Source organism: Pimephales promelas, chromosome 1 (assembly GCF_988280905.1).
Source record: "Pimephales promelas chromosome 1, fPimPro1.hap1.1, whole genome shotgun sequence".
NCBI classification, from domain to species: Eukaryota; Metazoa; Chordata; class Actinopteri; order Cypriniformes; family Leuciscidae; genus Pimephales; species Pimephales promelas.
In genome coordinates this window covers 1,216,231-1,233,158 of record NC_142769.1, presented here as the reverse complement: position 1 = coordinate 1,233,158, position 16,928 = coordinate 1,216,231, and the positions used below count along the sequence as shown (strand labels likewise).

Genomic DNA, 16,928 nt, shown 5'->3' with positions numbered 1-16,928 from the left:
TTTGTTTCAGAATTACTTGTATCTCGGAAATGATTTTGGTTGAGAATTACTTATATTGTGAAAACGATTTTGGTTGAGAAATACTTGTATTGGAGAAATGATTTTGTTTGAGAATTACTAATATTGTGAAAACGATTTTGGTTGAGAATTACTTGTATCTCGGAAATGATTTTGGTTTAGAATTGTATCTCGGAAATGATTTTGGTTGAGAAATACTTGTATTGTGAAAATGATTTTGGTTGAGAATTACTTGTATTGCAGAAATGATTTTGTTTGAGAATTACTAATATTGTGAAAACGATATTGGTTGAGAATTACTTGTATCTCAGAAATGATTTTGGTTTAGAATTGTATCTCAGAAATGATTTTGGTTTAGAATTGTATCTCGGAAATGATTTTGGTTGAGAAATACTTGTATTGCAGAAATGATTTTGGTTGAGAATTACTTGTATTGCAGAAATGATTTTGATTGAGAATTACTTGTATCGCGGAAATGATTCTGGTTGAGAATTACTCTGACAATATCTGACTTGTACCGCATTGATTCATATTAGCGTTGATATTGTTGCAATAGAAAAACTTAATTCCGAGTCCGAGGATGTGAACAGGTTTGAGTAGAATATCACGTGTTGTCATTTCGTAATTACGGTAATAACGACATGCCGTGAACACAACATGTGTTACAAAAAAAAGCAACATTGGCCAATAACAGTACAATATAGTACGGTCAGACAATATCATGCATATCTATAGGGGATTTTCAGAGCCCTTCATCATTTGTGCTATAGGCATGAATGATGCCTCAAATTGTTTGGCTTTTGCTTGATGAACAGTAAAACGGGCAAAAATATCCCATACACTTACATTTATGGAATATCATGACAATTTTGGTGGACAACACCTTAGCATCATAGTGTCGAAATATGTACAACAAATCACATTTTCTTCAGAAAATGTTATAATCTTGGCTAGTTATTGGCTCACATCCCTGATTTCTTGCCTCTTGATGCAGTAATTGCATTCCAAAATGCACATTAGCGTGTTAATGTTATCTCAACAACAATGCCTTATCAAATAGACTTAAAGATCAGGCAGTAATGAATATTAATGGAGCTAATGGAGCCCTTCTGCAAACACGCTTCATCTATTAGCACTATTCCAGCAGCGTTCGGGGTCTCTCATACACACTACACACGCTTCATTTCCCATTAAAGTCACAGAAACACACACACAGTCAAACCAAACATTATACAGACACCAGATGTAATTGTTGATATTTTTTTACTAGTGTGTGCAGGACACTATAGTTCATTTATGTAGGGATGCACGATATATCGGCCAGCATATCGGTATCGGCCGATATATGTTCATTTTTAATGTTATCGTTATCGGCCTGGTAAGAAAATGTGGCCGATATATTAAAACCGATAAATAATGTATTATTCCCTTCAGCTGAGACACTTGTGTAGCACTGTTTATGTTTTTGAATTTCTTGAAATATGATTGAAATCTCTTCAAAAAATGAAAATCTGGTTCGGGACAACATGTGCAACGCAAATCATATCGGCTATACAACACTATAATGAGAACATCATTATAATTGTGCGCTTGGGACGTGGATTTAATTGTGAGACTTTTGTTTTTGTAATCAGGCTCTCAAAATTAGATAAAAATTTGGATTTAAGTTTATCGGCCGATATATCGGTTATCGGCGTTCAAATATAAAGAATTATCGGTTATCGGTATCGGCCAAAATTTTCATATCGGTGCATCCCTACATTTATGTAAGCGAGGAGAGCAAAATAAAGTAAACGGTGACATGATACACCCAAATATTCTTCATACAGAGACTACGGGATCAATATTACTCCACTTTGAGCTGATCATGTTCTGCTGAAGTGTGTTTTCTGTGATTTTTTTTTTTTTTTTGCTTGGTCACTGGTTGAGCTAAACTGGTATTATCTAACTATAGTTAAATTCAGACAGATATTCAACATAATTCATGTGCGAGAGTCCAACAGAAGGACGGACACAACCAGTGAGAAATCAACTGATTCTGCTCATATTTTATTACCGTTTTCTAAACTATAGTGAATAAACTGTGATAATGTTGGTTTGCCTGTACGTACTGTAAGCCCCGGGCCTTCTGAACGCGAGGGTTTGTTTTATGCCCCATCGGTTGCTTAAATTGCTCTCTCCTGGATGGCCACTGAATCAATAGCAGCCCTTTATCAGCTCATGTGAACTGGAGTGTAACTTCACAAATAATGGTGTCTGATTGCTTGCGAGCCGTCGATCGATTGTTTGAGCTCGTCTCGTCCTGACGGTTAATGTGTTTTCGGGAGGTTTCACACAAATTACGACGCATTTTCACCTCTAGTGCCATTTGGCATCTCCATTTGCCCATCGTTTCTAAGCTCGGCTCGTACGCGTTTGCATTGATTTGAATGATTGTGGGTGACGTGAGGGATTAAGCGTTCGGCTTTTTGCAACCAAAAATTATTCAGACACCAGATGTAATGTGTTACTAGTGTGTGAAGGACAATATAGTTCATTTATGTGAGCGAGGAGAGCAAAATAAAGTAAACTGAGACATATTACACCCAAATAATCTTCATACAGTGACTACTGTACGGGAGCAAATATAATCCAGAAGTGTTTTGCTGTAATTGCTAATGCTCTTTTTACACACACACTGAACAACATGAAGCATTGGTCACTGGTTGAGCTAAACTGGTATTATCTAATTGTGCATTAACAGATATTCAACATAATTCATGTGTGAGAGTACAACCAGTCAAATATCCACTGTGTGTCATATTTTCATATTTTAGTGAATAAGAGCCATTCCGCCGAAAGGGTGACATTTCTGTCCCCAGGACCTTATATGTATAAAATTGCATGAAAATTATCTCTAAAATACATTTTATTATTAAGCAAAATGTCATGCACATTTAGCTAACTACAAATTTAAAACGTATAATTAAAAACGACACAGAACACTAAAAAATAGCATTTTCTGCATGTCCCAACTCTCTATCTCTAAACTTTACCATGAAATATTATGATTAAAATCCTTCAGAAATCTGATTTTTCTTGCATTGTCGTGTGACTTTATATCCAAACTGCTTTAAAATGAAAAATGAAAAAAACATTTGATCTAATATTTAGATAAAATACACATTTTAGTCATGTCCCCGGGTCTATTACATTCACTCAGTCCTGAGACTATTACATCCCCTATCTGAAAAACGTAGAATATTCCACAAGACACATTTTCAACAGAAGGCAATGGGGCGACTATAAGTCACTCCTCTCATTTTCGTTTCTGTATATTTGATGAAATTGTAACTGAATGAGGTCAATCTCAACATCTAAACGTTTTCTTAGATTTAATTGTTTTATTTTATAAATATTAACTTTTGGTAAATGGCTCAGTGTCCTCAAGCTATTAGCATCAATGCTATGTGGCCATGTGCCATATATTTGATAACTTTTTGCTTAAAAACTCAATCCTGTTACCTTCAGTCCTGTTACTATTTGTTTCTTTTTCTAAAAAAAAATAAATAAAATCAAACCACTATTTTTATCATTTTTGTTTGGCCCATAATTTATACAATTATTTAATTAATTAATTCTAAACAAAATTATAAGCTTGAGGCTTCGGTCGTCTTTAAAATGAAAAAATGCCTTTGTGTTTTTATATCAAAATACACCTTGCTTTAATAGTTATTTTATTGGCACAAATATCAATTTTGGACTATTTTTGAACATATAACCAACAGTTTCTTTAAAATAAACACTTTCTTGTGGGGAAAACAAAGGAATTAATTGACTTTTTAAATGACACATGATTTTCGGTAACAGGATTGAGAAAACATGCATCCATATTCTGCTTAAATAAATAAAGTTGCCTGAGATTGACCAATACACATTTTGAATAGTTAAATATGTGTAGTATTAGATTCAAAGTTGAAAAAGTTTATTTTTGAAGAGTTCAAACAAGCAAATGTCACCCATTGGGTGGAATGGCACATAAACTGATAATGTGAGTTTTGCTTTGACTGTATTTAGGCAGTGATCCTCTTAAAAACAAGACTCTTTCACCCTCTGGATTGTTTCCAGTTAAACCCGGTTGAAATGATGGCTTAATGGTATCGGTCACTCGGGTGAGTTCCTCTGCGGATCGGCGACGTGTGAAATGAGAAATTTCTCGGCGTAAGTGCTTTGCATCCGATGATCCCCGCGCCGCACCGTTGAGCAATAATATGAAGTATTTTAGTGTGCGTTACCTCACAGAAAACACCTGAGAATTCCTCTCTTAAATTACACATTTGACCGCTTTCACTGTACGTAATGATTATGAATCTGAGCTTTGATTGACAGCTGGGTTTGGGGAGGAGCTGTGGGGTTTTTGATTTCTCTCTCTAGTGTGAATCGTTGTTAGATGCTATTTATACTAACAGTGGCAGATAATATTTGCTCATTATAAACAAGGTGGTTAAAGTAGCCTACTTGGATTTGCCTTTTTAAAGTTTAGTTTAGTTTCTGATAATTTACTCACCCCAACACTGTAAAAACCAATTAGTTCAATTTACTTAATTTCATTAAGTTAGCATAACTTAATTGCATCAAGCATGCAAGCATTGCATGCAATCCATTTAAGTTTTGTCAACTTAATTTTGTCTGTGATCTGAGATCTGATTGCTTTGTTTTTCTATTTTTGGCTTTATTTTACCATTACAATTTTATTTGCTATCGTTATTGGGGTTATACGTACAAGAGAACGCTAAAAAATAAATTGCAACGATCAATTAATTAAATCATTTTAAAAAGTGGTGCTCAAACCAGTCAAGTAATGTTTACAAGGTTTTTCTGGGTAATGAAGGCATATAGCATGCAAACACTACACATTACTAGTTTAACAAATTATTGGACATTAAGTAAAGTTAACAAAAAAATTCTTAGTAAGAACAATGTTAGATTTTACAATGCATGTCATCCAAGATGTCCATGTCTTTCTTTCTTCAGTCGAAAAGAAATGAAGGTTTTTGATTAAAACATTCCAGGATTTTCTCCATATAATGGACTTCAATGGGAACCAAACGGTTCAAGGTCCGAATGAGAGTTTCAGTGCAAACTGTTCAAAGGGCTTTAAACGATTCCAGACGATGAATAAGGGTCTTATCAAGCGAAACGATCGATCATTTAATAAATAAATAACAAAGTTTAAGTTTTATAAGCTCACATGCTCGTCTTGCTCTGTTTTGTGATGCGCGTTCGTGACTCTCCTGTTCGAACTCGTTCATCAAAATGAACGAGTCATTTGGTTAATTCAAAAAACTAAAACATACGAATTGACTCATGAGCATTTCACATGGCTATGAGTGTGATATTGCTCATAAATATTCAAGTTTATGATGCATCTTTCATTATTATATTGTGATATATTCATAAGAGAATAAGTCAGTTTTAATAAGAACAGCGATATGTTTGTCATCGTATCCTTTCAATGGTTAAAGTTACCAGTCATTGCATCTACCACACTTTATTTGTACGATGAGTTTATTTTTATTTCTTTTTTTTTTAGATAATAAAGAAAGATATTGTTTAATAAATTAGATCTCTGCTGTAGTCCTTGAAAACAAAAAAAGTAGAGCTTAAAGTTAAAAATTCATTTTACAGGTTGTGTACGAACTTTGTATAGAACAGTATGCAATAATAACATATTCAGGGTTTATGGTTATTATTGTTAAAATAAATGTATGCTGGCTTATTGGGACATTACTTGTGCCATTTCCTAAAACCCTAACCCTATAAACACTTTATTTCCACTTTAAATACCCGTTAGCTCTCCTTAAACGACAGATTGCTTCAAAGCAGCTTCACTTTGATAATATTAATGTTCTAAAATGCATCAATTATGAAAAAAACATGTGATTTCAGCTGTAAAGCAGCTCTGCGAGAAGATGATAGTGTCATTATTCAGATCAATATTGCTTCAAATCTGTTCAGTACGTGTCAAAGTTATAAAACAAGTTCAATTTGGCTATAAACAGATCTTCAATATTGATTATGTTTAGTTCAATAACAGTGTGGACTATACTCCTCAGTTCAGTTCAAATTTTGTTCTCATCCAGTTAAATCGATAATATTACTGAATATTAATGGTCTTTTAGACCCCGACTGAGCGAGTCAAAGGAGCACACACTCCATTAAGTGGAAGAAAAGAAAGAAAACCTTGGGAAAACCTCTTGAATGCACTTAAGGCAACATTAAGGCAATGTTTCTTGCATTTTCAACCAAATCAACTCTCAGAACCAAAACGTAGCGCCTAACAACACTCTAATCTATAATTTATACTATTAGCTTTCTGTTTGTTGCATTTCTGAACATGCATTTTTAACTACACATTTCAAGTCGGGAAACAGTCTGTAATTACACTGATTTAAATTCGTACAAATTTGCATTTTTAACATGCCACCTCTCCATACAGAAATGTAATGTCAAAATGTTATGTAATGTTATGTGTAATGTCATGTGTTCCAATTGCACATCAACGAGGATATTATATGTCATTTCGTCATGTTATATGTCATCTCGTCATGTTATTTGTCGTGTCATGTTATGTCATGTCATTTCATGCCATGTTATGTCATGTCATTTTAAATGTCATGTTATACCATGTTATATGTCATGTTATGTCATGTTATATGTCATGTGATGTTATGTCACGCCATGTTATTTGTCATGTGATGTTATATGTCATGTGTCAAGTGATGTATGTCATTTCATGTTATATGTCATGTGATGTTGTCGTGTTATGTCATGTTATGTCATGTTATACCATGTTATATGTCATGTGTCAAGTGATGTTATATGTTATGTCATGTGATGTTATATGTCATGTTATGCCATGCCATGTTATTTGTCATGTCATGTTATATGTCATGTTAAACCATGTTATGTGATGTTATATGTTATGCGACGTTATGTCATGCCATGTTGTTTGTCATGTCATGTTATATGTCATGTGTCAAGTGATGTTATGTCGTGTGATCTTATGTGATGTTATGTCATGCCATGTTCTTTGTCATGTGATGTTCTATGTCATGTCAAGTGATGTTGTCATGTTATGTCATTTCATGTTATATGTCAATTGATGTTGTCATGTCATGTGTCAAGTGATGTTACTGTATATGTCATGTTATGTCATGTGATGTTATGTGATGTTATGTCATGCCATGTTATTTGTCATGTGATGTTATGTCATGTTATACCATGTTAAATGTCATGTGATGTTATGTCATGTTATATGTTATGTGATGTTATACCATGTTATGTCATGTGTCATGTGATGTTATGTCATGCCATGTTATTTGTTATGTGATGTTATATGTCATGACATGTTATTTGTCATTTCATGTGATGTTATATGTCATGACATGTTATATGTTGTGTCGTGTCATGTCACAAAATGTAAATAGCCCAGCCTGTTGGCAGAGGCGGTTCACACTGACTCCGCCCACCATTGCCTGATTGGTCCAGACAAGATGATCCGAATCTGGTGTGTGATAACAGGAGCAGTGGAGAGAACAGCAGGCGACGCTAACTTTTGATGCGACCAATCCAAACTCAAATCTACCTTTTACTAAACTCATTCTTCTCCCTCTTCCGACTGCACATCATCATAGAGAGGCAGTTATCTTTACTGAGAAATTGAGAAAAAAGAATATAATTGCCCCCATTTCCACCGTTCTGTAGTTAAGATTCCAGTTTCCTGAAGTTCACATTAAGGAAGTTGAATTAGTTGTGAATGCCATTTCATGCTGACTTTAATCCTGGATATTTTTGCATAGAGGTTTTTTGAGCATCAACAAATCTGGCACGTGTTTCTGCTCTCTCTCGCGCTGCATTATTAATAGCGGAGCACTGTTGCTCAGGCTGAAGCACTCTCTCCAAACCTGGAGGGATTAGGACTGTTTCATGCCTGTAAGATCACACACACACACACACACGCTGCTTCAAAAGACAGAGAGCAAGACGCAGGCCAGATCATAGGGGACCCTGCGCTGGCATGAAGAGAGTGTGTGTGTGACTCAACACAGTGTTTTATGTAGTCACAATCCCCTTATAACATGATGTCTAACACTGAAATATTAAGAGTGTGTTCATTTCATGTGAAGGCGCTCGTCACACTCCTCCGTTCCCACTGGAGAAACACGCGCTAATAAAGCCCTGCGGCCGGTCTCGGAGATACGAGTCACACACACACACACACACACACTCATCAGCCAAACGTGAACATGTTATGAGTGATGTATATCAGGGAAACCCTGGCTCTCTGGGCTGGTCATGTGATGCGTCTGACTCTAGGTCAGTTTCGGCCGTGTGTTCTTCTTATCTGGTGCATTGTGGGATTGTTTGAGGAGGAGGATTAATGTTCTCGTCTTGTTTTCCACAACAGGGAGTAAACTTCTGCCCTGGTCAGGAGGTCCCCGGGGTCACGACACACACTCAGGAGGATCACAGCATGCTGCCGCTGATCTTCCAGCTGGGCCACGACCCCGGCGAGAGGTTCCCGATCAGGTGAGGCGCGATCAAGCTAACCGCTAACGCTAGCCAGAGCACTGTGCGCTTCATCATCTTCTGCTTGTTGCCACTGGTGACCGTCGTTTGAAACTCGTCGTAAGTGTAATTACATCCAGTGCTGTTTAAATCTCCGCCATCCTCACACTCATAGCCGACTAGCCGAGACTCTTGTTGTGTGTACAGATGTGTGTGTACAGATGTGTGTGTGTGTACAGATGTGTGTGTACAGATGTGTGTGTGTACAGATGTGTGTGTACAGATGTGTGTGTGTACAGATGTGACGTAATGACGCAAAGACATGCTGGAATCTCCCACAGAGATCCCCCAGTATATCACTGGAGTTATAAACATTATTACAGTAATGTAGTAGAAACTCCTTCATTCCTCCGCTGTTCCAGCACAACCCTACAACACACACACACACACACACACACTGGCTCTTCATCATCTACAGTGGTTGTTCAGGTGTAGTCAGAGAGTAATGAGCTGGAACAGCGAAGGAATGAGGGAATGAAGGAACACACACACACACACACATCACATAACAACCCTACATTACACTACACACACACACACACACATCACATAACAACCCTACATTACACTACACACACACACACACACACACACACATCACATAACAACCCTACATTACACTACACACACACACACACACACACACACACACACATCACATAACAACCCTACATTACACTACACACACACACACACACATACATCACTGCACAGATAAACATCACACAACAACCCTGCAACACACACACACACACACACACACACAAACATCACACAACAACACTACAACACACACACACACACACACACAAACATCACACAACACACACACACACACACACACAAACATCACACAACAACACACACACACACACACACACACACACACACACAAACATCACACAACAACACTACAACACACACAAACATCACACAACAACACACACACACACACACACACACACAAACATCACACTACAACACACACACACAAACATCACACAACAACACACACACACAAACATCACACAACAACACTACATTACACTACACACACACACACACCCACACACACACACCCACACACACACACATACATCACTGCACACATAAACATCACACAACAACCCTGCAACACACACACACACACACACACACACACAAACATCACACAACAACACTACAACACACACACACACACACACACACACACACACACACACACACACACACACAAACATCACACAACAACACTACAACACACACAAACATCACACAACAACACACACACACACACAAACATCACACAACAACACTACAACACACACACACAAACATCACACAACAACACACACACACAAACATCACACAACAACACTACATTACACTACACACACACACACACCCACACACACACACACATACATCACTGCACACATAAACATCACACAACAACCCTGCAACACACACACACACACACACACAAACATCACACAACAACACTACAACACACACACACACACACACACACAAACATCACACAACAACACTACAACACACACACACAAACATCACACAACAACACTACATTACACTACACACACACACACGCACACACACACACACACAAGTGCACACACACACATCACACAACAACCCTGCAACACACACACACACACAAGTGCACACACACACATCACACAACAACCCTGCAACACACACACACACACCATCCTGCAACACACAACAGGCCAGGGAAACGTTTGGTCCTCGTGACCCCACGCCACGCTGACCTCCATCCCGAACCCAGAGCACTTCCGTCCCATCATGCCTCGGGGCACGTGTGCTCACGACAGGCACTCCAGCCCTTGATCAATACAGCAGAACCGGGAGAAAGCAGAGCTGTGTGTGTGTGTGTGTGTGTGTGTGTGTGTGAGACATGTTTTATTCATTCATTCAGTTATACTTGGTGTTTTTAACATGTGAATACAGATTCACTGCAGCTTCATTGTGTTGCAGTTTCATGCGTGTGTGTGTGTGTGTGTGTGTGTGTGTGTGTGTGTGTGTGTGTGTGTGACTTATTTATTCATTGATTCAGTTATACTTGATGTTTCTACCACGGGAATACCGATTCACTGCTGTTTCGTGTGTGTGTGTGTGTGTGTGTGTGTGTGTGTCAGTGTGGTGACACACCTGAGCAATACTCCTGCCCCTCTGGGTGTCATGCATTATAAATCAAAAGACTGTATTTGCATGCATTGTTATTATTAATCACGCATCTCACGGTGGTTCAGGAAACTGCTAACGAGTCGAGCTGACGGTGGATTTTCTATTGTTTGTCTGGACTCTGCGCATAAATAAACATGTTGTTGTTAATTATTGATTAGGGACCCAGGGGCATAAACACAGGCTTACAGTGAAGATGTACGGTCCCGTGGCTCATCTTCCTGAGTGGAAAAACAAATGATCTCAAGAGGAGACGGGAATTATTTCAGTGTATTTTTACATTAAAAGCAGAAGATTTCCAGATTCTGTGGTAAAATCACTCTCAGACTCTGAGGTTTTGCCATGATCACTAACAGAGTGTGCTTTTAAAAACCATGTTTGAACGAGAATGTCATTTTAATGTTATTTAAAGCGATATTTCACCCAAAAATGAAAACTCAGTAATGTCAGTAATAGGGATGGACAACAATTAATCGCGATTAATCGCATCCAAAATAAAAGTTTGTGTTTACGTAATATATGTGTGTGTGGTGTGTATAATTATTTTGTATATATAAATACACACACATGCATGTATATATTTAAGAAATATTTGCATGTATATACTTTATATATATTTATACATAATTAATATTATGTATAAATATAAATATTTTATATATTAAGAACACATATTTTCTTAAAAATATAGATGCATGTGTTAGTATTTATATATATAAAGTAATTATACACACCACACACACATATATCATGTAAACACAAACTTTTATTTTGGATGTGATTAATCATTGTCCATACCTAGTCAGTAATCATGTCGTTCCAAACCCGTAAGATCTTCGGAACACAAATCAACATATTTTTGATGTAATCCGAGAGCTTTCTGTCCCTCCATTGACAGTCTACGCAACTACCACTTTACCTTATTGTTCGAATACCTAAAATATATGCTAGTAAAAGTGTTCTCTTCAGCCATTATCAGACTTTTTCTGCCTCGGTTTGAGCCACAAAAACCCTGTAACTGTTTGAATACAGTTTTATAGATGCTAGAAACGTGTTTTGGTATTACAGCGCACACCCAGGTTCCTACACTCTTAGAAGAAAAGGTTCGATCAGCGCTACATATATGGAACCCCTAAAAGGTTCTATACACTCTTAAAAAAGGGTTCCTCTGGGTTCTATATAGAACCCTGAGGTTCCATACTTGGCCAATAGAACCTTTTACCCAAAAATGGTTCTATATAGAACCCTGGGGTTCAATACTTGGCCAATATAACCTTTTACCCAAAAAAAATGGTTCGATATAGAACCCTGAGGTTCCATACTTGGCCAATAGAACCTTTTACCCAAAAATGGTTCTATATAGAACCCTGGGGTTCAATACTTGGCCAATAGAACCTTTTACCCAAAAAAATGGTTCGATATAGAACCCTGAGGTTCCATACTTGGCCAATAGAACCTTTTACCCAAAAAAATGGTTCGATATAGAACCCTGGGGTTCAATACTTGGCCAATAGAACCTTTTACCCAAAAAAATGGTTCGATATAGAACCCTGAGGTTCCATACTTGGCCAATAGAACCTTTTACCCAAAAAAATGGTTCGATATAGAACCCTGGGGTTCCATACTTGGCCAATAGAACCTTTTACCCAAAAAAATGGTTCGATATAGAACCCTGGGGTTCCATACTTGGCCAATAGAACCTTTTACCGAAAAAAATGGTTCGATATAGAACCCTGAGGTTCCATTCTTGGCCAATAGAACCTTTTACCCAAAAAAATGGTTCGATATAGAACCCTGGGGTTCCATACTTGGCCAATAGAACCTTTTACCCAAAAAAATGGTTCGATATAGAACCCTGAGGTTCCATACTTGGCCAATAGAACCTTTTACCCCAACAAATGGTTTGATTTAGAACCCTGGGGTTCCATACTTGGCCAATAGAACCTTTTACCCCAAAAAATGGTTCGATATAGAACCCTGAGGTTCCATACTTGGCCAATATAACCTTTTACCCAAAAATGGTTCTATATAGAACCCTGGGGTTCCATACTTGGCCAATAGAACCTTTTACCAAAAAAATGGTTCTATATAGAACCCTGGGGTTCCATACTTGGCCAATAGAACCTTTTACAAAAAAAAATGGTTCTATATAGAACCATTTTGGAGTTCCATATATGAAGCGGGGGATGGAACCATTTCTGGTTCTAAATAGAACCATTTCTTCTAAGAGTGTAGTTAGTTAGTTCCCGACAGTATTCTGGGTTATTAAGTGCAGAGGATTTTGGTCTAATAATTAGAAACTCTGTTTTTTCAGAATTAAGTTTGTTGGAAATTACTAGTCTTCCAATGTTCTTATATCAGCTATGCATATCGTTAATTTTGTGAATTAATACGTTTTGTCAAGGAGCGAAGAAATCAGTGTATCATCAGCATAACAGCGAAAACTAATGCCTAATGATATCTCCCAAGGGTAGCATGTACGGTGTGTGTGTGTGTGAACAGCAGCGGTCCTAGCACTGAGCCTTGTGGTACACCATATTGAACTTATGATCAATGCGACAAAACATTTCAAGCATTTAACAAAAAAAAAATTATTAGAAGTGCACATTGACAAAGGAGCTGGATGATATCAAATGCTGAAATGCATCACTCGATTATATTGCCCCCCCGTCATCGATCAATCATTGGTCCAGCACTCTCGAAAAGTGTTGTGATGTGTCGTGTCTCAGTGTTTATTATTTATTCATCTATTTTTCATTTGTTTATTTTATCTTCCTTGCCTTCATGATTGATGTGAGATGTCATCGCTGTTGCTTATTGTCATTTGCAACTACGTCTGCCTTTTTTGAGAATTCGTTCATATTGTTTGTTCAATGCCTATTTTGTATATGAATTTGTTTATTTCTCAATAAAAATAACATAAAAAACTTGTACAATTTTTTAAAAAAGGCTACAGAGGGGAGCAGCTGTTAGCGTGCGGCTCGTTCCCGATAATCCCGCGGGAAAAGCAGAAGTGTAGAGACTGGAGGTGTGAGTCGGACAGCGCACAGGCTAATTACACTAATTGAACGCACACACACACACACACACACACATCATACCCTCCCCAGGGGCCAATCAGAAGAGTAGGACCAGCCTGACGCAGGTGTGTTAAGGCCATAATTGAAGTGCGGATATTGGTGGCTTCTGAGAATGTGTGTGAAGACACACACACACACACACACACACACACACACACATTCTCAGAAGCCCATTAAGTCCACAGGTCGTATCGAGAGCAGCGTTCGTTTGAAACCATAAGGGTCCAACACACATAATGAGAGGAGGTCACATGACCGCTTCCCTCGGGAACCTGTGTGTGTGTGTGTGTGTGTGTGTGTGTGAGTGTGGGATCACCTGTCTGTCACATTTGGGTTTTTTTTTTATGCATGAGCAAATAATTGATTAAAATTGATTGGTTGTTTTTACTCCAAAACCAAAAGAAAGTTAATAGAAATTTTATTACATTTTATTTTGCATAAATAAAATCAAGCCTGTTGTTTTATTTAGAAATGGGAAAAATAATTTCCCAATATCTACAGTGATGTGAATAAGTGTTGGCACCCATGCTAAAGTTGCCTAAAAAGAGGAATAAAAAATCATCTTTTGGATATTGATCTTAATGCCTTAATTAGAAAAATGAGGAAAACTCCAACCTTTAAGGACACCAATTTTCTTTGTGAATGAATAATGTATCATAAATAAATAAATGTTTTTCCTTAAAATACAGGGTGCATAAGTCATGTTAAATTCCCATAGAGTCAGGCAGATTTTTATTTTTAAAAGCCAGTTATTTCATGGATCCAGGATAATATGCATCCTGATAAAGTTCCCTTAAAATATCATCACACACCATCCACCACACCTAGAGATACATTATTCATTCACAAAGAAAATTGGTGTCCTTAAAGGTTGGAGTTTTCCTCATTTTTCTAATTAAGGCATTAAGATCAATATCCAAAAGATGATTTTTTTATTCCTCTTTTTAGGCAACTTTAGCATGGGTGCCAAAACTTATTCACACCACTGTATATTACTGCATCCTTCTCATGACCATTTCATAATTTTTTACTTGCAAGTCTCTCTTTTTTTTTTGGCCCATTTTACCTGTAAAAGAAACGATCTGATTATAAGGTATTATAACGTCATCAAATATATATCAATTAATAGTAGTTATTAAGATAATAACATACATTAATGCACATTACCATGGTGTCTTATGGCTTTAGTCTCTCTCTCCTGCAGTGTTCTGTCTGAGGAGTATGAGGAGTTCGTCAGACGAGCGACTGCAGTCGTGAAGAAACATCAGGAACGTCTGATCCCTGCAGTTCCACAGCTCAACATGTGTGACGCAGCAGTGATGGTGACACACACACACACACACACATACAGTATATGTGAGATGAGCACATATAACTGATTAGACCTTACAAAGCATTATAAGGCGATTCAATGCATAATTAATGCATTCAAATATTTTAATAATGTATTTAAACATTTTTATTTTCTAAATAAAGGAAATAAACAAAATGACTAAATAATTTGAAAAATAATAATAATTATGATTATTAATAATGATGAGCAGTCTTTGTAGGCTTTTCTTACTGTCTTTAGTGTACAGAAGATTGTCAATGTAGACCAACAGCGCCATCCTGTGTTCACTGATAGTAACAGCGCCATCCTGTGTTCACTGACTGTAACAGCATCAGAGTGTCTTCTAGCATCTTCTGTCTGTGTTCTCCAGAACTGGAGTCCTGCTGGTTGTGAGCGACTGGGAAAGTGTCTGAAACCGCCCGAGTCCAAGCCGTGGAAGTGTGACTGGCCACATTAATGGAGTTTATCATCTACAATATTCCAGTTTAAAATGATATTTGTATTTTCTGTGTCTTTAAAAGGGATAATTCACCCAAAATTAAAAATTAGCTCATGATTTACTCTTACTCTAAGAATTATATGACATTCTTCTTTCAGATGAAATCAGAAACAGAAAATTTCCATAAAAGTGTATCTATCCATCATAAATTGGATATTTTGTATTATAACTCTGATTCTGGAGAGGAATGTCATATACAACTATGACTCAAGGGAGAGTAAATCATGGTCTTAATTTCCACTTTTGGGTGAGCTATTCTTTTAATTTAGTGTTTTAAATCATTTAATTTTGACATCAAGAATCATTGTAACTTTATTCTTAGAATATTTTGTGTTCATGAATATTGTTACACTTTTAGACGTTTAAATGTTTCTGTCACGTCGAAACGGCATCGGGACTGAATGTGTGCAGATCGTTGGAGAATGTTCATAGAAACATCGACTGACGAACACGATTGCCAAAACACACCATCGTCCGTAAATACTGTATATTTATTTTAGCTAAATTATAATTTTGACTGTACAAGACTGTAAAATTGTTTGCTTATGTTCAAGATATTATACGATATTTGATATCTGTGCAGTTCATCTAAATGGACTCTTTCTTTAATTTTTTTCTTAAGGGGCAATAAAATATTTTTTTAAACTTGTTTATATAATAAAGTACAATAACAATGTAAACAATGGCGTTATGATTTTAAATCAGTTGAATTTAATCACTGCCTTCATAAACTTTTAGTATCCCACTTTTCACATTTATTGGCCTAAATGTTTGTCAGTCACTCTATATAGCTATATATATATATAATTTATTTCGTAATATTTTTTCATTTACAAAAAAAATAAATAAAAGTATGTAACAAATGCTACAGTATACTTTTGATTTGTTTTTGTTTTTTTAAATTCGATTTTATCACTTTTTTATTGTTGTTGATTTACTATAGTCAGGCTGGTGCAATGAGTAAACCAAATAAACACACATAAAAAGTCATACAGAAACAATTAAACAAAAATGTGCACATGTTTACAGACAGAAACACACTTTGCAGCTTGCTTATTCTTCAAACCCGATATATTGTATTTAGTTATTGTTGAATTTCTGCAAACAAAGGCTTGTTTCCTCCAAATTTACATTTATGAATACTAAATTTAAGTAACAGAAC

At 36.7% G+C, this 16,928-nt stretch overlaps 1 protein-coding gene across 2 annotated transcripts in view; it reads left to right on the top strand.

The window, feature by feature from the left end:
* The window catches only part of galns (galactosamine (N-acetyl)-6-sulfatase), a 39,049-nt gene extending 22,600 nt beyond the window's left edge, over positions 1-16,449 (top strand). Inside the window, exons 12-14 of one of the 2 annotated variants that reach the window (XM_039690760.2) lie at positions 8,468-8,589; positions 15,139-15,237; positions 15,638-16,449. In XM_039690760.2, coding sequence (XP_039546694.2) covers positions 8,468-8,589; positions 15,139-15,237; positions 15,638-15,680 — 264 coding nt within the window. In that variant the 3' untranslated portion in view covers positions 15,681-16,449. Of the gene's footprint in view, positions 1-8,467; positions 8,590-15,138; positions 15,257-15,637 lie in introns of both variants that reach the window. The other variant, XM_039690759.2, reaches the window with a different exon arrangement.
* The last annotated feature ends 479 nt before the right edge of the window (positions 16,450-16,928 follow it).